The sequence below is a fragment of the Thunnus thynnus genome, chromosome 3 (assembly GCF_963924715.1).
Source record: "Thunnus thynnus chromosome 3, fThuThy2.1, whole genome shotgun sequence".
NCBI classification, from domain to species: Eukaryota; Metazoa; Chordata; class Actinopteri; order Scombriformes; family Scombridae; genus Thunnus; species Thunnus thynnus.
Genome location: NC_089519.1, coordinates 33667546 through 33689880, shown reverse-complemented (window position 1 = coordinate 33689880; position 22335 = coordinate 33667546). Strand labels below are relative to the sequence as shown.

Sequence of the window (22335 nt, the reverse complement as noted above, 5' to 3'; positions counted from 1 at the left end):
GACTTTAACTGTAGGATGGAAACAGAACTCTAATGAAGTTCACCTCAAAATGACAAAACAATTAGTATGAAATGTATTGTAACAACTATTTAATTAACATAGTGAAAAACACCTGCACTGATGAATAGGAGAGGGAAGTGAAGTGTGAGATGCAATTAGACAGAAAGAAAGAGTGTGTTTAAGAATTTGTACAGTATTTGTTCAAAAGTGCGACAGAGTGCGTGACAACAAGACAACAATGAAGTGAATCAGTCTCGCTGACTGTAACCTGATGCCTTTAACAAAAACCCAGCAGTCATTTATTTCTTATTTCACTCACACCATGCCAGTGTGTGAAGTCAGTGTGTGAAGCCAGCCTCTGGCCAGTGAAACCATGGCAGGCGCTCTGACTGCCATATAAACCACTCCACGCTGCTTTAGTCCTGTGCCAGGCCTGGAACGCTGCACGCAGGCCGACACATCGCTTCCATAAAACAGCAAAACACAGGGATGGATCATTTCACGCCTTCTTTCATGTGTAAAATTTGAAAGGTTACTGCTGCCAACTTCACACAAGACCTCCAGGAGTGTGTGAGTGAGTGTGTGTGAGTGTGTGTTTCTTCAAAGCTTCCAAACCTTTTGACTGACATGGTTTTGTTTCTATTTCTTTTTCATGACAGCCAAGGAGCAGTACCACATCCCAGGTGATTATATTTGTGTGTGTACATGTGTGTCATTTAGAAATACACTCATTGGCCAATTAATTAGATACACCTGTACAATCAGATCCATTGAAACATAACAGCTCTGCCAGGAATTCTCCTTTTACGAAGCTTATACAGTTTTTGTTGACAGTGGCAGAAAGATGATAATTCTACTTTATGTTTTTATTGAGTGGTGGGTGTTGGTGTCATACTGAAGTGCATTATATTGAAAGGTGAAGGCATGAACAGACATGCATCTTGTGCTACACTGTCAGGTGCTGAGTCCAAAAAATTGCAGATACTTTTAGTTTTTCAGACTCACAACACTGTAAGATGCTCCCTTGAACTCCCCTTTGGTTATACCCAATGACTGTGGCTTTAAGCTTAATTTATTTATAGTAGTTCATATAAAATTTTCATCCGTAAACCATCCACTGAACAACCAATCGAGCCCAACTAGATACACAATGAGGAATGTATAGGTGATGATGTGAGTTTCCTTCTCTTGAAATGTCCAAACTGTTCTTTTTATAAAATGAAACACGACTCCTCAATTTCATTCTGACATCAAATATATTCAGAACCTAAAATCGGCAGATAGTTTAGGAGAAATTTGACTTTTTCAGAACAGCCACCGTTTCCCTCCAATTTGAAAATCTGAAACAAATATCAATCTGACAGCCAGGACAGAGATTAGTGTATTCATGCAGTCAGGTGTAAGAAAGATTCATGTTGATGTCTCAGTAAAGGAGAGACCTGTCAATCATCTGTTGTACAATCTATTTGAAATTATTTCCTCATCGCGCCGTCAAACCCATAAAGAAAGAAGTGAGATTGTGTTGATAGGTCACCAGTTTGACCCTCATGAGTCTGTTTGTTTGTCTTCACCTGTGTGTGTGTGTGTGTGTGTGTCTGTCCAGGTGCTGAAGACAGGCGTCTGAGCTACGAGTGTAACAGCAAGCCGGTGTGTCCCACCAAGTGTCGCTGTGAGGCCAATGTGGTTGACTGCTCCAACCTCCGCCTCACCAAGTTCCCTGAACACCTGCCCTCCTCCACCGAAGAACTGTGAGACACACACACACACACATACACAGTACATCAATGCACACACGCAAAACACTTACGCACAGTCACAGTTGTGTCCAACCAGTACTGGATTTCACAACATTTTTGTCAAGGGTCTCTCAAGTTTGGTTTAAAGGTTTTTTGCAAAGTTTTTTGCAGTTGAAGAATAAACCAAACATGTACCGTCACCCTCACAGGAAATTAAATTCATATTTAAAATAATACATATAAAAAACACCAGATAAAAAGAAAAAAGAAATTTCAAACTTTAATGCAGATAAATTAAGGTCAAATATACAAATAAAAGTAGAACGAACAATTATTCAATATCAATTAATCTGTCAATTAATCATTTAATTTAAAAAATATCAGAGAATATTGACACATGTTCCTAAAGCTCAAGTTGACTTCTTCAGTTGATTTTTTTTTCTGACCAAAAGTCCAAAATATTCAGTTTACAATTATATAAATAAAACAGAGAAAAGCAGCAAATCCTCACATTTAAAAGCTACTGTAGATCATCACCTGTTTATTATTTTCTTAACTTAAACAATGAATTAACTGTTAAAGTTTTTTGTAAATCTACTAATTGACCAATCAACTAATCATTACCAATATAACTGTGGTGAGTGATATTGGTCCTGCTGACATATTGGTTGGACTCTGATATGGTGTACACACTTCACTATGTGTGTCATATTCTGTTTGTGGATGCTTTTAGTGTGGACAGTCCTTGTAGGGTCAGCAGTGTTAATGCCATACTCTACTCTTAAAGCTACACACACATGCGATTACACTTGTATACGCACACAGACGTATTCACACACATATGCTGCACACAGGCGCTTTATGAATATCTATGTTGACGTGTGTATAGAGTCATACTGCATGGATGCACACTCGCAGGACAAACACACGCATTCCAAACTGACTCCTCTGCTAATGATGTTTTTGCTGTTTGCTCATGTCTGCTATGCTGTGATTGTCCCAGGCGTCTCAACAACAACGATCTCTCCGTGCTGGAGGCCACCGGAGCCTTTAAGGGCCTGTCGCAGCTCAAGAAAATGTAGGTCACTTTGAAAACCTTCAACAATGACGAATATCTGTCAAACCATCAAGAGACCTCCCAGAGATCTCATTGTCTGGCCTCTACCATGACTTAATGTGAGAAAAGAGGTTCAAAACAAACTACACTGTAATTTGTAAATGTCAAAAAATAGCTGAGTAAAGGACTTCAAGAATAAACTTGTGTGAAAGAAGGATCTATAATGTTTTGCTTGGAAAAAAACACGAAAAAGCTACTCAAAAAAGTGACAAGAGTACTAATAATTTATAGAAAAGTGGAAAACAATTCTCCCAAAATGTTGAGTGTTGGTTGCCAGTTGATTTCCATCAGTAGAGTAGACTTTTCCCTCTGCTGAATGATCCAGTTGGATTGGATGGTTGTATTGTTCCAAAGCTCAAAGAACTGTAACTTTTTGTGAAAACCAAACACTGTAGAGGACATTTCTTATTTTTACAGCGTTGTCTTCCTTCTTTTCAGTAATCTGAGCAACAACAAGATCTCAGAGATTGAGGATGGGGCGTTTGAAGGTGCGTCCTCAGTGGCGGAGCTTCACCTGACAGCCAATCACCTGGAGTCTGTCAGCGGGAGCATGTTCAAAGGCATGGAGGGACTACGCATGCTGTGAGTTCACTTCATACTCCTCCTGTCACTATAATTATTGCAGAGACAGATATAATATGTGTAAAAAAAAGAGCTGAATAAGACCCCTAAACAACTAAGGATAAATGTAAAGAGAGATACAGGATAAGGGTTAGGGTCAGTGTTAGGGTTAGGGTTAGGGTTATTATTGATTAAGTTTTAAATTAGAGTTTATTGAGATGTATGATTCCTAGATAAAAGAGTCTATTTTAAGCTTATTGTCATTCATCCATATACAAGTTGAACAAAATGTTGTTCCTCTGAAGGGCAAAAGGTGCAAAAAAAGGTATAATGTGGTCAAAACTACAATACAGACTAAATCAAATGAGCAAGAGCCAAACAAAACTAGGATGCAATAAAAAAAAAAAACTGCTCTATAGCGATAATAGAGGTCTGAAACTCCACAGGGTAACTACAAAGTAATTCCTATCAAGAAAATTGTGTGTAAATCTAGACTACATAAAAATTTATGAATGACCAAATTATTCAGTTTTATGTTTGCATTGATTCCCTCAATTAGAGGGCAGTAATTATCCAGAGGAGCATGAGGAAAGCTGGAAAAATCATCAAGGACCCCAACCAACCCCAGCTACAGACTGTTTTCACTGCTTCCGTCAGACAAGCTGTATAGAGGCATCAGAGCCAGATCCAGAAGGCTCGGGGGCAGCTTCTGTCCGCAAGCCATCAGGCTGTTAAACTCTGGGACTTTGTGAACATACATAACACACACACAGGTTTACTTAAGTCACTTTTGGGGTATTTACATAGACTTATTTTCATGGAGACATTTCCTGGAGACTTAGCCTAACCCTAACCTTAACCACCCACCCAAAAATCAGCGTTTTACCAAATGGGGACACAGCTTTTGTCCCCAGTTGCACAAGCTGCCCCCAGTCAAGTTGTCTTAAGTCTGGTGTTTGTCCCTGAAAGTGACTTAAACCTGCAGTGCGAAACTTTTACATATAAATGAACATCTGTTACGTTCAAGCCCTTGCCAAACAAGTTCACACAATGCTGATTAAGCCTGTCACACCCAGATAAATCTGTGTATTTCACAACATATAGAGTTTTTAATTGGGTGTCAGGTTTGACATTCCCATGCTGGTCATGTGAATAGATACTGTGCATGCTCTATGGGCAGAGTATGCGTACCAGAGACTTCCACTAGCCGAGCAGCTAACTTCCGGTTAGCTCTCTGCTAACTTGAATGGGGATAAAATAATTAATTTGCGCAGCTCTTCTAGACTTTCCAAATGTTATCGGACCAATTGGATCAAATTCTGGTAGTGAAAGGAGTCATTTCATGCGGGTTGTGTGACACTCAAAACACTTTATCCACCATTTTACAGCCGCAACAGTAGCGATGGAGAAGGCTACAGCGGAGCCTATGACGTAAGCACATGTCAACAGTGTTTTTGTAATTACTCTCACTGCCAGAAGGGGGAGACAAGTCCCACAGTCCAGCTTTAAATCATAAACACACACACACACAGTCCTCTCTCCCTCTCTCTGTCTCTCTCTCTCTCTTTTCATCTCTCTCTCTCTTCCTCTCTTTACCACCCATCACTTATGTCCAATACATTTGTTTATCTATTTACCACTTATGTGAAATACTGCAGCTGCACACCAATGTGCAATATAATGTATATTTTAATTGGTCTCTCTTATCTTCCTCTATTTTATTATGCACTCTAATTGGAAATAGAGCTCGAAGAAGCCAAATTTCACTGCCTTCAAAGTTGCCATCTGCTATGTTGTAAGATGATGTATTCTTGGATAAAAATCAATTCATATCAATACATAGTTTTTATATAGAAATGAATTGAAATGTTACCAAGGGCTGCTTGGGATGTTGGAAATTAAAAACTGATGGAATGCTTTGAAAAGGGGGAAAGGGACTCAGTATAGTCATTTAAATCCTTGTGTGATGAAATATTAATGTATGTGTGTGTTTGTGTGTATAGGATGCTGAGGAACAACAAGATCAGCTGTATCCATAACGGCAGTTTCACAGGTCTGACCAACGTCAGGCTGCTCTCCCTCTATGACAACCAGCTCAGCACCATCCTGCCGGGAGCCTTCGACACCCTGCCCAACCTCTCCACACTGTCAGTGACACACACACACACACACACACACACACGTTGAAAGAGTTTCTATTCTGTCTTTGTCTCACTCACCATCTCTCTGTGCATCAGGAACCTCCTGGCCAATCCTTTTAACTGTGATTGCCGTCTCTCCTGGTTTGGGGCGTGGCTTCGGAGCCGCCGAATCGTGACAGGGAATCCTCGCTGCCAGGGCCCCGCCTTCCTCCGAGAGATCCCACTGCAGGACGTCGCTGTACCTGACTTCCGCTGCGAGGATGGTACGATACACACTCTCAAATATGAACACATAGGCACTGAGGCATGAAGAACATTACTAGGCAAAAGAGTTTGCAAATCTTATCTCCCTGCAGAATTGAAAAAGTAAGAAATAAAAAATGTTAGAAGTGGAGTAAAGCTGATGTTTTTACATGTCAGCAGTATTATGATACCTTACAAAGTCTTCTGAGAATTACATCAAGTAAAATCTTACTTCCACTTGACATTAGTGTTTTGAAACTAAACTCAGCTAAAACTTCCTGCCCATCTGTGCAGGCTCTGTTCTGGAGGACAGCAGCTGTGCTCCGGGACGTCAGTGTCCCAGTCAGTGTACCTGCATGGACACGGTGGTCCGCTGCAGCAACAAACACCTGCAGGCTCTGCCCAGAGGATTGCCCCGCAACGTCACTGAACTGTGAGTCTGAAAACACAAGTCAAGAGATGTTTTTAGCGAATCTGTGTCTCTGATGGTTTTCATTTTTTTTTATAAATGTCAGGTACTTTGTTACACAGCTTTTTTATACCTTATTTGGTTTGGTGATTAGCTATGAAGTGCCGTACTAAAAAAGTCTGACCATCAACCCTGTGAACAAGTACAGCGTCTTTTTGTTAATGTATCGACATTCACTTAAAACAGGATCAGTCACTGGAGGAAGACATAGCAGAGGGGATATAATATGTCTGAAGAAGGTCATAAATGTCAAATTCATTAAACTCTAATTAAAGAGAAGGAAGGCAGTTGCTATTGCTGTGTAATCCCTGAAATGTTGTGTTTAAGGACACATTAATTGCAGCTAGATTAGATGAAAATATTAACAGTAATTATCTTTTCTGCAGTGTTTATTCGTCATGGTTAGAAGGTTGTAATTATGGATTTCTGAGGTAGTTAGCACACAGAATAAGTCTGATGAATAAATTAAATTATACTTGAAAAACTTTCCATCTATTAAAACCTCATTGACAGTATTTATCTTCTGTAACCAAGCGCTGAAAATTGAAGGTCTTCCTGTCACGAGGTGTCACAGTTTAATTTCCGAAGAAGAAAATCAAGAACATCTTGACTTTGTGGAGACATGATTCATTATTCAGAAATTACCTCAGAAGTTCCCTCAGTGGAAAATGTGTGTAATTATTCAGCAGAGATGTACGATAAATGTGTCTCTCTGTTATCCTCACAGGTATCTGGATGGAAACCAGTTCACCAGTGTTCCCAAGGAATTAGCCACCTTCAAATACCTGCAACTTGTGTAAGACACTTGACTAAACACTCACATTCATGCTAATGTATCATTGCACACTTCAGTAACCCTCAGCCACATCTGCTGTCGCTGGACTGACACTCTATTACAGCTACTGATACTGCCAACACTCATACTAATTACACCTTTCTGCTCTTCTTTTATTGATATACAGTGCAGTCAGAAAGAATCTGGACACTGTCACATTTTTTTATTATTTTGTCTCTCTTATTGCACTTTGGGTTTGAAATGAAACAAGGGATCATGAGGTAAAAGTGCAGACTTAAAGCCACAATTTGATGATGTTTAATTGCTAAGTGGGAGAACAGAGTTGAACTTAAAGCTCTTTTCATAGACAGTCATCAAGTTTTGGGACAATGAAGCAAGACAGTGATCTTAAATCAAGGAGGTTTTTAGAGCCAAACAAAGGAATGATCTCACATGTCCTTGATCACATGTATTAGCTGCTAAAGACCAGGCTGAAGGTGAAAAGCCCTAAAAACAAATAAAAGTGAAGCTTGCTGCAGAAAAGACCTGACAGAGCATCAGTAGGGACCACACTATGTGTCTGTTGATGTCTGTGGGTCAGAGACCTCTGAATGCAAATTTGACACCAATTATTGAATGTGGTGACTTCATTTATGTTCATTTTAATTTATACTATCAATGTTGGTCCCCATTTTTTATAAGAATAAAATGGCTACAATTCCTTCACTGTTTGCCAGATGTGTCTGCAAACAACCTCAAATTGAAACTGAGAGTCAACACTCATAGTTTCATTCTGTGTTTCTCCAGTAACTCCAGTTTTAATGAGCTGTTTATACTAAATTTAGGTATGGTGGAAGTAGTATACTCAATGCTGTGCAGAAGAGTTCACTGTATTTATGAACAAATCCAGCAGGGGGAGCTGTGGACTGTAGTTAGCGCTGTAGAGACAAGTCCAGCTCACACCATTAAGCATCATACAGTGTATATTCATGTATCAACACATGCACATCCTCATGTGATCAACTCAAATCATTGATCAATAGCAGTTTCAAGACACTCAAATGGAAAAACATGCATGTGAATTATGGAAAAAGAAAGTACACTGAGAGAGATTATATTAAGTGTGTTAATTCAAGTGTGTGCCTATGTCAGCTTTCGTACAAAGTCTTGAAAGTTTGGAAAATTTTAACAGTTATGTTTTCAAGGTACGGAATATACTTGAATTTGAATATACACCCTAAAAAATGCTTGATTTTCAACATAATATGGTGTTTCATATTGTTAATAGTGTTAATATTTGAAATTAAATTGTCTCCTGGTGTCTCACACTAGATGCAGAGCAGAACCTAACCCTAACCCCTAACCCTAGCCCTAACCATAACCCTAACCCTAACCATAACATAACCCTAACTATAACCCTAACCATTACCCTAACCATAACCCTAACCATAACCATTATCCTAACCCTAATCCTAACCATAACCCTAACCATAACCCTAACCATAACCCTAACATTACCCTAACCATAACCCTAACCATTACCCTAACTATAACATAACCCTAACCATTACCCTAACCATAACCTTAACCATAACCCTAACCATAACATAACCCTAACCATAACCCTAACCATAACATAACCCTAACCATAACCCTAATCCTAACCATAACCCTAACATAACCATAACCATAACATAACCCTAACCATAACCCTAATCCTAACCATTACCCTAACCCTAACCATTACCCTAACCATAACCATAACCATAACCCTAATCCTAACCCTAACCTTAACCCCAACCTAACCCTAAATGAGAAAGTAAAATAACTGAATGAGTTGCCTTGAGCACTAAACTTTTCAAATGTAAATATGTAGATATTTTCTAATCTAAATATGTAAATAGACTGAATAAACATGTAGCCTACATTTACTAATTTACTGAATTTTATTAAATCATTTACTACACTACTAAACAGAGTAATAATACAAACCATTGTAATTCATTATACAGCACTATATATCCTCTGGCTGCAATGCAAATAGTTTTGTTTAGTAATGATTGTCCTTATTTAAAAAAGGGATAATCTGATCAGTTTGTTGATCATTTTTGTCATTTGAACAGATACAGATATTGCTGTACTCGCTGTTACATGCAAACATGTAAACTGTTTTTTTAAATGATTTAAAGGCTGTCTGTTCTTTCTTCGTTCACTCATCATTCATATGTAGCTAGATAAGTCCTTTCCTTATTTTGGAAATTAGCAAGCATTAAATAATCATGATCAAAACATACAATCAAGCTGGTAAAATAAACAAAGTGATAATATACATTGATTGCTGTGGTATAAAGGAATTATATAAACTTCATTTTTCACAATTTCATTTATAGTAACAATTTAGATGTGATGATAAAGGCTTCGAGAGGGTCTGGAAATGTTTGGTTCAGGTAGTAAGTGCTTGAAAAATGCTTAAATTTTACTTTTAGAAAGCTGTATGAACCCTGCTATGTGTATGTTATTGTGTACTGTATCTAATGGGACTCCTGCAGTATATAGTGTAAGTATGTATTGATTGGAATTGACCTTTGTCTCTGCAGAGATCTGAGCAACAATAAAATCAGCTCCCTGTCCGATGACTCCTTCTCCAATATGAGCCAGCTCACCACTCTGTGAGTGTAAACACACAAACACACACATACACACAAATGTCCTTGGTGAAATGTTAAAGAAGAAGTCTGCAGGAAAAAAAATAATGCGTCTCAGAAAGATGTCAGTTCAATAAATCGCTGTTGTTAAAAAAAGCCACAATTGGAGGAGGGCAACAACGAGGGCAGCCGTATTCACAGACTGGCGCGTCAGAGTTGAACCCAACTTCGCAGTGTGTTATTCATGGATGTTCAATTCAGGGTAATTGATTTCTAGTCAATACATAACTATATAACCCTGTGAACAGGAGCTACTATTAAACAAGAATGAAGGTCGACAATCCAGCAGTAGCAAAGTTAAAGAGAGTCTATGTAACTTTTGAAATAATAAAATAACACATAAGCTTACTTCAGTACACTCAGTGCTTTTACTGCTATAGCCTTTCTTGGTCTGACCAAGTATGACCAGTAGCTAATGGTGGCTAAAATTAATCAACTTTAGATTGATATTACTGGGTAACTGGGTAGCTTCAGTCCCTCGTATGGGTCAATCTCCAAAAACACTGAATCCTACACCTCCCATAATCCATCACGCTAGTATCTTTATTTTTTACTCTATTGCGAGAGACCTTAAATTTCTGATTGTTTACATTGCTTTATTCCCGTAATTTTACAATATTTTGGATATATTTCTCTCTAGAATAAAAAACAAGGCAGATAAAAACAAAAAAAATCTTTCTTTTGATCCTCCTTGATTAGTGAATACCCACATCTTTCAAAAGCCATGCTCTCTTTTTGTAAGACAGACTCACTGTTAAAAATCTGTAGTCTCCAAGCTAAAGCTAAGATAAAACTGATGTCATTATTAAGGGTTATTTTCTCAGACTAAGGAATGTTCTATCCAGAGCCATGAAGACATTTTGCAACCATTTTCACAGGCTAAGTAGTCCTTCAGCAGGGTCAGTAATGTGGTCTTGATGTGTAAAATTGGTGGAGTGCTCCTTTATACTGTTAATCACATCCTGCAATATGAAAATTGCTAATGGAACTAACAATATCTGGAACTAAAAGTGTCAAGTTTGCCCTAGGAGTGGTGCTCGAGGGAAGGTCAAAGAGTCAATAAAATCGTAAGGGAGGCATGTATTTTTAGATTCCTTGTGTACAATTGGACACTTCGGCCCAAGAGAACATTTAGAACAGAGAAAGAGTCGGCAGGGTCATTAAAATCATTAGGAATCGTTCTCTGCAGTGCATGAATTTCAACACATTTTATGGAAATCTGGCAGGCGGACGAGCACTGCCAACCTCAAGACTTTCTGCTAGCAAGAAAAGATGAAAAGATGTAACACATGTCTGGTGTAGGTCAATCACATGTGTAATACTGGTTTCAGCTAAATTCTGTGTGTAATTGTGTTTTTCTCTCTGCAGGATCCTCAGTTACAACTCATTGCGCTGTATCCCTCCTCTGGCACTGGGCGGCTTACGCTCTCTGAGACTGCTGTGAGCTAACACACACACACACACACACACACACACACACACACACACACATACTTGTAACTGCCCAAAACCACATTACTGTCGTCCCCGTGCTTTATTACAACAGGCCAGCATCTGTTTTTGGACTTTAAACGTTCCACTGTTGTTGAGCTTAATGAGACTCGCTGTCTGTCAGAATCATTGTGGTCTCTGAGTCTTTGCAGTTTTTCACCGTTTTTGACCCTGTGTTCGTCTTTACAGCTCTCTCCATGGCAACGACATCTCTGAGCTGCAGCAGGGCATCTTCAGCGACGTGGCCTCCTTGTCTCACCTGTAAGAACTCAGACATACATGTAGCACACGCACATCTACATATATAAAGACAGCACCAACCGACCGTAATGGACAGCAGGGTCCGTCTTCAGTGACAGAATGGGGTCAGCATGTGTGTGTGTGTGTGTGTGTGCGTGTGTGTGTGATGCATGTTCATTACGCTGCCTTTATGACTCCGGTCAGATAGAGTCCAGTTCTCAGAGAGTCAGTGGTTTCAAGTGGCTGCATGGTGGATTGAATTAGCTGGAGAGATCCATCGTTTCCCATGGCTTTATTGATCTGAGGCGCGTGTGTGTGTGTGAGAGAGAGAGAGTCTGCATATACAGTATAATCATCTTCAGTCAAGCATGACCCATGTGAGTCAATCTGAGGATCTACTTTAAGTGTGGAAGGAGGAGGAGGAGGAGGAGAGAGGGAACAAGAAGATGAAGACGAGAGGGAGGGAGAGACCAAAAGAGTGGAGGAGGGTGAAGGAGAGATGACAGAGGGCAGGAGGAGTTGAAGAGAGGAGGGAGAAAATGTTTATTTTTCTCTTCTGAAGTGTGACATCATTGCTGAAATAAGATCCTACTAAGTCTATCAGGAAAATGAACCAGGGTTTACAATAATGTTCTATAACTAATTGCACAGCTGAGACTCTATTTGTTGGTGGAGTGTGATGGTGTATCACCATATTACCAGAGAAATCCAGCATTTTATGACTTTATAAAGCAAATACAGGGCATCTGCACCAAAAATTACATGATCAGTATTCAGTAACAATTAAAAAAAGGCTAAAGAATGTAATTTCTATACATTACACCCAACATAAGAGCAATGGGACTGGAAAACAAAATCATATGCAAAAAATAAAAAGCTTAATATAAATCTTGCATACAGATATTACCTTTTTGTGCAGATTGTGTTTCTCTGGTGATTAGATTTTATTATATAGAAGGTTTTTTAATCAGCCTAAGTCCTTATAGTTTTCGCCATCATTCCAATTGATTATGATAATATTTTACTCAGGAATACGACGCCATCATTACAACAACAGAGCAGGAACATCACACATGTTAACAAACATCCTGTTTCAGCAGATTATCTAAACCACATATTTGGATGTGAAACGAAATGTAAGAGCATCTGAAATGTTCATCATTGAAATATAAAGACTGTTTTATACAGCAAGCACAGTATAGTATGTTTTTGTTTTCCTTCTTTTTTTTGCCCTGCCACCTCCCCATCACTTTGAAGGACAAACTTTATTAACTGTGATTTGCTTGTATTTAATATTAAGAGCAAGAAAAGAAGAAATAATAATGCAGTATCAACAGAAAACAGATATTTCTTAATAATGCAAAAGGCAATTCCTTAATGAATGAATGACTTAGAGAGGAAATTAAGTTTTTATAGATGAATACAGAGAATCTCAGCACAATCAGTGTATTAGTGTCCTCTGACAAGCCAGTGAGGTGTAGCACAGTATGTCAAAGTTGAACCAGAAAGTCAGTCTGCAAAATCTGAGTAGTAATTTTAACATTAACCAAACAAAACTAGGACAATAAGACCAGTGTTGTAAAAGCTGTAATTTTCCTTTAAAGTGCACCTTGTTTGCCTCTAATGGAACGTCTCTGTGTGAATCCGCTTTACCAGACAGGCTTTGGTTGCGGACAAGACTATAATCAGACACACCTGTCAGTGAGCCTATGTGATCCAGATGTGGTGATGTGACATTCTAGTGAAAGACAGGAAGTGTTTTCCTCCTCATGACTTGTTCCAGAGCAGCTATAGATGGAGTTTAATCGACTGAGGAGAATTGAACAGACTCTCATGTGACTCTGAGATACCTTGACCTTGTTCTGTGTGTGTGTGTGTGTGTGTCAGTGTGTGTGTGTATGTGTGTGTGTGTGTGTGTGTGTGTGTGTGTGTGTGTGTGTGCATGTCTTATGTGATGAGCAGTAATTGATCCCACCTTTGTCTCTGATAATTTTATCAAGCGAATAAATTGACCTGGTCTAAATGAATATTATTAGCTCCATGATCGTGTGTGTGTGTGTGTGTGTGTGTGTGTGTGTGTGTGTGTGTGTGTGTGTCAGTCACTGCCTGTATGTGAGCACAGCTGTAAGGAGTGAGAGCTCCACCATGTGGCTCTGAAAATAAATGCAAAAAATGTTAATGCAGATCAATGAACAGTCTTTCTTTCTTTTTATTCCCCTTTCTTTCTTCACCGTTTCCTACATTTTTTACCTTTTTAATTTGTTTCATCCTTCTTTTCTCTTTTGCCATCTTTCCCCGATTTAATGTGTCCCTATCATTCTTTCCTCTCTTGTTTCATTCCTTTCATACCTCTTGTCTCACTTAATTCCTACTCATATATTTTTGTTCTAAAGTCCAATCCCTCACTTCCTTTCTGTCCCTCCTTTCTTCCCTCTTGCCCTCTTTAATTTGCTATTATTCTCTTATCATTCCCTTACAACTTACCTCATCTATTTTTCCCCCTTTCCTACCTTCCCTAATTTGTTTTTGTTTCCTTTTTCTTCCTTCACCCTTTCCCTTTCTTTCCTACCTCTCATTTATTTACTTCTCTCCTCCCGTCTTCCTCCAAAATTTAATTTCATCCTTTGTTCTTTTGAGATTCTCTTCTTCTGTCAGTGAGCTGACTCTTTGTCTGGTTATTCTTTTTTTTTTTTAATCAGAGCGATCGGAGCCAACCCTCTCTACTGCGACTGTCGTCTGCTCTGGCTGTCAGACTGGGTGAAGAGCGGCTATAAAGAGCCCGGAATCGCCCGCTGTGCCGGCCCCGGCGGCATGGAGGGCAAGCTGCTGCTTACCACGCCCGCTGACAAGTTCCAGTGTCTGGGTAAGCTGCCAGGAAGCTACAATAACATAGAAATAAAACCTTCAAACTATACATGAAACAAAATCTCTTCAGTAGATTCATGTCTCACACTGATGAGCTTGCATTTTGTTTCTCTGTAAAAATATTTAACTTTTAAAACGCTGATAAAACACGAAACTAAAGTGACCTGATGTACCATATAAAGCCTATTTATTTACGCCGATACTGATATTATCTGTGGCCTTTCAGTGGTTTGTGATGTATATAAAGCTAATTAGAAATTTTAATCCTGTGCGTCTGTCATGTAATTTGCTAAAATGATCTAAGCGAGCAAACACCTACATACTGATGCTTCCTAATAGATAAAAGGACGCCTTTTACTCTGCGTGACCCTCATCAGGAGATGGCTGCTTTCACTCCTACACACCTGTCACAGTTAGAGACATTGTAGCGCACAATGTCTTTAACTGTGAAGTAAAAATCCACAGAAAATTACCTGATAGATACGACTTGCCTCATTAAATTTTGCTAAACCATATCAGACATCATCTGAAAATACTGCGGTTTGAGTCAGGTTTTTGTTTTTTAAAAAACAGCGCTCTATTTTAAGAGTGCAATCACAAAGACTGTATATACAGTGCTAGGTAATCTTAGCCTACCTGCTGCTTTCATTCATACAGCTACAATGCAATTAGTTCAATAAAAAAACACCTTATTTTGCTGGTTGATTTAGTTTGTTTTAAATAAATGTCTCATAAATTTGCTTCCAATTAGACTCAGTCATTTACATTTGTTTTGTTTACTTACTTATTGAGTCTCCCGCACCTAATTTAACCAAAACAATGCATGTTTGACCTTTGAAATACATATGTATTTCTCCTAAAATCACTCTCTACACCTTAATTATACATAGGTTACCATAGACTGATACCAATATTGATATTTGAGAGTATAAAAATATTCTTTTGTAATATAAATGCATGATCTAAACAAATATCTTTGTTAAAGATCCCTTAAATTTAGTTATTAAAGAGTTGTGACTAAGATATGTTCTGATTGGGACTGTTTTACAGTTGAAGTTTGTCAATGCTCTTTGGTGGACAAACTATGTTACGGTGACACTGCACCTAAATTAGCTCAAACATTTCTATACTTACACTTCTTGTTACTTTACAGCCAACATACACTTTATAAATGCTTATTCGTAATATCTGCGATAAGCTAAAATCAGCTGATAATGTCAGCCGTACAGTTATATCAGTCAGGCTTTAATCTGCATTCAATTTCTTGTGTGACTTCGATTGGCTGCACTAGTGATGATGTAGGTGTGTGATAATACAGGGAGTGATTATTAATTTAGTGTTTTATATATGTATGTGCTTAGGCATTGGCTGCAAGTCTTTTTTTCTGTTGATTAAAAAGCTTAATTAATCCACAGTGAATTAAAGTTGTGAAATTATTAAAGAAAACCAAGAGAGGTGAATAATTACAATAGGTTCTGTAATAACAGCTAAAAACACATGATCTAGAGTTAAAATTCAGTTTAAACGTAACACCAGTGCAAAGCAAACAGGGCCTAATGTCGCTAAGCTCAAGGGTTTGATCCCACTCTCTCCGTGGTGTAAAGATAGTGTGAACTTTCCATTAGTGACTGTTTTATCAGACCTTGTGTGCATTACCACAGGTGCTAATTGTTGTATTTTTAAACATCAAAATACTGTAGCGCTGTAAAAATTCATTGTGATAGCTCGCTGTAATTAGTGTTTCCCCACATCTCCTATGAAGCCTTCTGCAAACAGGATGGAGCTTCTTCCTCACGTCACAGAGCTCCACATGTTTTCTGTTTTTGCCTTAAATGAAGAGGATTAAAATGATCCTCATCCATTTATTATGAGTTTGACACACAGTAGCTGCTAATGTAATGCTGGTGGATGTTCATATGAACATCCAAGACACATTAAAGATATATTTCAATTGATTATTCAGTTCTGACAGCCATCTTCCTGGCTTTGACCAATCAACTGTGGTCACTTTGATTGGTCAGTCAAGTAGAAAAAGTGTCACAGTGATGATACAAGTTACCACAGCTCAAAACCAATTACAATTATTTATTTTATTTGATATTTATTTAATCAGGCAGAGATTAAGATCTCTTTCCAAGAGGGACTTGAGAACAAAAAACATTCATCAAACATTCAAGACAAGAAGAAACAACTCGACTACACAATAAACAAGGGATTAATAAAAACAGTCACAAGAATCATAAAAAAAAACATCAGATAATAAAACTGTAAATTCTCCATGGGGAATGTAAGTTTGTTTTAAAAAGTGCATAGTATCTGAAACCAGTTCTGCCAGCATTAGTGCAAACATGAGGGATATCTAAGGTTAAGTAGTTACTGGATCATGTGCTGTAGATTTACAGACAGTTGAACTTAATAGATGAATAACATGAGATGTTTGGTCATTAGATGTCTGTGAGGAAGTCCAACCAACCTTATGATACAGACAACAATGATGAGTACAAACTTTGTTATTAGTGATAAGGAGTAATGCACTAACATATGATATGACTGCTGCAGTGTTGATGGGACAGCATGATAATACAGAATATCTCTGTAATCAAGTACAGACATGAAGGTTGAATGCACATTAGTCTTACGGTTGGAGGGTTTGACATAGTTTGATTTTTAATTTTTGGGTCAAATGTCGAATATGAATCTTGAATGATAGTTTGCTGTCAAGCCAAATTCCTAAGTATTTGTTTGACTCAGCAAGAGAAGTATGGGTGCCATTTAAAGTTTTAATGACAGGGTGGTAAGAGTCACCGATGGAGGTGGAGAATACCATCTACTTTGTCTTTTCTGCATTTTAATACTAGTCTGTGATTAAGTAGTGATAATTGGAACGCATCAAAGGAAGACTGAAGACGAGTCAGGGTCTGAGCTGAGGTGGAGCCTGGAGCGTATACAATTGTATCATCTGCAAATTATATAACTTAATGACTATACAACACCTCCATGTAACATCTACAGTGATGTCAACCTTCAGTTAACAGCTTTGACATGACATACTGTACAGTATCCCACCCGTCACTTGGCGGCATTGTTATTGTTCATTGTTAATATCGTTATTTAATCATTATTAAAGATAAAAATTACTTATGTTAAAAGATAAATCCATGTGAAGTATAATGAACATTAAAGCCCTAATTAGTCAATTAACACAATTATTACAAAAACTACAATAACAACTTCCATTGTGCAATGTCTAGATGGGACTTTAAAGGTACCCTGTGGAATTTTTGACCTCCAGTAGTGCCATAGAGCAGTTTTTGTTTGAGTTGGTCCCCGTTTTGTTTCTCTAATGCACGTGCAAGTGATGCAATACGGATCCTTGCCAATGGTTTTACACAATTCCAGCGACAGACAGGCGGAGGTATGAGACGCAGCAGTGCGACAGCAAAGACAAAGAGTAAACATGGATGTCAACAATGCAAGATCTGAAATGACATACATTTGAAAATCCATTTTAAAAAATACATAAGTGTAGGTGCAGTGCATTTTGTTGAATAACACTGTATGTAAATATAACTTTAGTTTATTTACAAGAAAATTCCCTGGACTGTATGAACATGGCAGATAAAAAATTCTTCCATTATGTTGGAAACTAAACAACAAATAATTTGTATAGTATAGAGTATCTAATTAATATATAAAATGTTATATGTTATTATGTGTTACAACGATATTTCTTAGAATAAAAAGAGGGAAAGAATGGGCAAAATACACTGTAAAAATAATTTGCAACATTGTTCTCTCAAAGGTCATTATTTTATATATTTTTTAGAGATATTCCCCCATAAAATACCCAGCATTTTTCAAAAAGGAAAGAAAATACCAAATGCTCCCACACTGGCTCTCCCTTGCACTGCTATCTTCTTATATGTCATTTGTGTGTTATCAGGACATATTTCCGCAGGTTTTTCTCCTCTGCATGTATTGCATGCCTGTCAGTCTCCTTGGTACCTGACTGATGTTTCCTCAAAACCCCTCTGCAGTCTGACTGTGAAGTGAATGACACTTTGTCAGTCAGTCAGTCAGATTCAGTCTCTCCCACAACCTATCCTCATCTTTCAGCCCGAACCAAAATCATGTCAAAACATAAGTAAAGACAATCAAAAATCAATCGAAAATATCTGTCATAAAGTGAGACGAAAAAATGGGATGAAAACACAAATGAGCTAAAGATGATGTGCCACAGACTCTTAAAGTAAAAACGTAAAACTACTTTGTGTGCAAATGGTTTTTTTTTCTCTTTAAATCCGGCTTTCACTCTGATTATGTATGATTGATTCATCTGATCCAATTTTAACAGAATCTTAAAATCTAAATAAAAACAAATTTAAACACAGATTTTCCAGATTTAAGAAACAATAACGTGACCTGGGGGTCATTATACTAAAGAAATCAAATGAAATGATTGCATCCAAGCTGCTTCAGCCACCGGGTATAACATGCAATTTTCTTCGGAGCTGTGTCTGTTGCCTGTTAGAGACGACTGAGAGTCTGAGATCTGACGCAGTGACACACAATGTAAAAAGACATTTTCAGGTATCATCCTCCTGGAAGTGATCTTGTTTGTTTATCGTCATCACACTATTGTCTTGATAATGATTCAGTGATGTTGAGAGCTTTAACGGGCCTGTATGTCTGTGCGTGTGTGTGTGTTGTCAGGTCCCGTGGAGGCTTCTGTCCAGGCCAAATGCAGCCCGTGTGTGTCCTCTCCTTGCCAGAACCAGGGCGTCTGCCAAGTACACCACACACAACCGTACACCTGCACCTGCAAGGCTGGATTCACGGTATATATGTGTGTGTGTGTTTATGTGTGTGTCGTGTGCTGCAGAGAGGCTTGCGTGATCTGGTTAGTGAGTCTGTCTGTTTTTGTTGGCACCTTGTGACATCTAATCAAAATGTTTCCTCCCTTGCACACACACACACAACAACAATCCATTTACGCACTCACAGCTGAGTGTTTAACACCACTGATCCGATATTCAATGTGTTTGCATGTTGCAAGTGATTATTTTGAGCCCACATCTGTCTCTGATAATCCCATCAAATTATTCATTTGGTCTGCTCGTCAAAAATATGTTCTGTTTTTGATGTTTATTTCAGGGTAAATTCTGTGAGACTCCAGTTGATGCTTGTGTCAGTAATCCCTGCACCAACGGAGGCACCTGTCTCAGCGATGAACAGACCAGAGGATTCAGGTAACAAAAGTCTTCAGAATTATGTAGCATGGACAGAAAGATGGACAAAATAACAGTAACAACATTCAATGCAACTCACTATCTTTGCCCTGCAGTATTATTTAATATCCAGACATTCAACCTGCCTGCACAAAAACTGATAACCGTTAAACTTTGAACAACAAAAGGAAAAAAATTTAGGACAGCCAGCGGACAAGGTTAGCCAGGTTGTTGCTTTTTTAGCACATTTCAATTATTTTGGTTTGGTTTTGGCTGAATGTTATTTTTTTCGTGCTAGGATTTCAGCCATGCTAGCAGTGTGGCTCTCTCTAGTCCTGTCTGAAATACTCATACTTTTCATTTTTTAGAACTTCCAGCAAAATATGCCTTACATTTTTCTGGTTGTAATCATAAAACCTCTTTGTTTTGACAAGAAAAAGTATTTAATTATTGCAAAATACCTTTCTCCTTATGAGTTTTCTCATAATTCTTTACCTTCAGTTGTACAATGGGATGAAAGCTAAAGTGGCATGCTAACAATTAGCATGTCTGTATGTTATATTTATATGCTAACTGTCAGTGTCTTACCATGCTAACTGTAAACATGCTAACACGCTATCATAAACATACCCACATACTAAATATTACTTGTCAGCATATTAACAATTAACATGCAATTATATGATAAGATTAGCTTGGATAAATACAGTTTGGAGATATGAATACAATACGAGTATGCTAACATATACTTTTTTTTAATTGTATTAATTTATTTAACAAAGACCATACAGATAAGTATTTTTTACATACAGATAAGTGATGCAACAGATGTAATATATACAGGGTGTCTAGTTGAAGCTCATTTGTAGCACCTGTTCCTGGTTAGGCTTTTAAAATCACAATCAATCATACTGTACACGTATTTTTCCTGAGTTGACAGAAACATGAGAATATCAGTGTCTAAACAAACTGCTCTTAGATTAAACTGCTGTCAAACACCTTGATTTTTGCTGTGTTTGAAAACATTAAGTGCTAATAAAGCCAGCTGTTTAACAGCTAATGAGTTTGCATGTCATAGTGTAATGAACTGCATATGCATATTAATTCCTTTTAGTTATGAATATTTTTAGTATTTTATATCTAATTTTCCCTCGTTGCTGTGTTTTTATTTGTGTAGCTGTGCGTGTGCGTTTGGTTTCCACGGCACTTTCTGTGAGGTGAACGTGGACGACTGTGAGGATCACGGGTGTGAGAACGGCGCCACCTGTGTGGACGGAGTGGGCAACTACACGTGTTTGTGTTCTCCACACTACACAGGTATAACGTCAGCGTATTGGCCCGGGACTGCCTCACTTTACCTCCTCTTTCCACTTAATGATTTGATAAAATTGTTACTAATAAACACTAATGATAAAAGTTACAAATACAGGACAAAACACACATTTTAGCTTTAAAAATCTTCTTGTTCTCTGTCTCTCAGGTCTGTTTTGTGAGGAAGAGGAGGGTGTGTGCTCTCCAGGTAGAAACCCCTGTCAGCACCAGTCCACCTGCATCAGCAGTCCTACCGGCCCCAGGTGAGCACACACACACACACACATACACACACTTGTCATCACCGCCAGGCTCAGCAAAGTTTAAGATCCCAGATGAGATTAAAAATACAAACATACACAGATAAACACAAAGGTGAGTTATGCTGAGGTCTGTGTTGACTCCCTAAAATCCTGCACCATGTGTCAGGTAGTCCTGTATGTGCTTGTGTTTGTGTGTTGCAGGTGTGTGTGTATCCCCGGCTGGGTGGGGCCAGACTGCGGTATAGATTATAACGAGTGTGTTGATCATCGCTGTCAGAACGGAGCTCAGTGCGTCGACCATCTGGACGGCTACAGCTGCGTCTGTCCACAGGGATACAGGTACTGGGAACGCTAGGAATACTGTTGACACAAGGGGACAGTGGGAACTTTGGGAACACTGGAAATGAGGGACACAGTTTCTTTATTGGTCGAAGGTACAGGAAACTTGATTTAGAGTTGTGTTTTCTAGACAAACTAAATTAATATATTCTATAGTTTTTTCAGATTTTTGTTCATATAAGTGCAGCCACCAATGGATGCTGTGGCAGTGTCCAGTTCAGCTAACATGCATGTCTTCGGACTATGGAAGAAACTCCTGCAGACACAGGCTGAACAAGCAAACTCCTCATAGAAAGAACCTGTAAACTACTGTAGGACTGACTTGCTGTGAGGCAACAGAGCAAACCACCAAACTAGGGCTGCAACTATTTTCATGATCGACTAATCTGCTGATTATGTTCCCTATGATTAATAATAATAATAATAAACTTTATTTATATAGCACCTTTCAAAACACAGTTACACAGTCCCCTAAAATAAAAAAGAATACGTAAAACATAAAGAGATAAAAGGGGGGTTTTAAAAGTGATTTAAAATACGAAACAGAGTTTGCAACCCTGATCTCCTCAGGCAGGTCATTCTGAAGTCTAGAAACACTGACCACAAAGGCTTTATCACCTTTGTGTCTCCATCTGGACCTTGGAGCAACAGGGAACGACACATCCGAGGATCTCAGGCAGCAGGAAGGGAAATAAGGCAATAAAGGATTTGATAAATAATTTGGGTGAGGCCTCTCTGGGATTTGTAAGTAATTAATAAAATCTTAAAATCAACTGTAAAAGCAACAAGTAGCCAGTGTAGAGAAGCCAGTGATCATCAATTTGATCATTGTTGTGGAAATCTTTAGATAT

The 22335-nt window shown here is 38.3% G+C and overlaps 1 protein-coding gene across 1 annotated transcript in view; it reads left to right on the top strand.

Moving 5' to 3' along the window:
- The window catches only part of LOC137180190 (slit homolog 1 protein-like), an 81069-nt gene that overhangs the window by 46583 nt on the left and 12151 nt on the right, over positions 1–22335 (top strand). Inside the window, exons 15-31 of the mRNA XM_067585477.1 lie at positions 660–683; positions 1604–1748; positions 2740–2814; positions 3292–3435; positions 5418–5561; positions 5652–5818; positions 6093–6231; positions 6995–7063; positions 9640–9711; positions 11116–11187; positions 11428–11499; positions 14178–14341; positions 19057–19181; positions 19498–19592; positions 20749–20888; positions 21052–21145; positions 21347–21484. Coding sequence (XP_067441578.1) covers positions 660–683; positions 1604–1748; positions 2740–2814; positions 3292–3435; positions 5418–5561; positions 5652–5818; positions 6093–6231; positions 6995–7063; positions 9640–9711; positions 11116–11187; positions 11428–11499; positions 14178–14341; positions 19057–19181; positions 19498–19592; positions 20749–20888; positions 21052–21145; positions 21347–21484 — 1879 coding nt within the window. The remainder of the gene's footprint in view (positions 1–659; positions 684–1603; positions 1749–2739; positions 2815–3291; positions 3436–5417; positions 5562–5651; positions 5819–6092; positions 6232–6994; positions 7064–9639; positions 9712–11115; positions 11188–11427; positions 11500–14177; positions 14342–19056; positions 19182–19497; positions 19593–20748; positions 20889–21051; positions 21146–21346; positions 21485–22335) is intronic.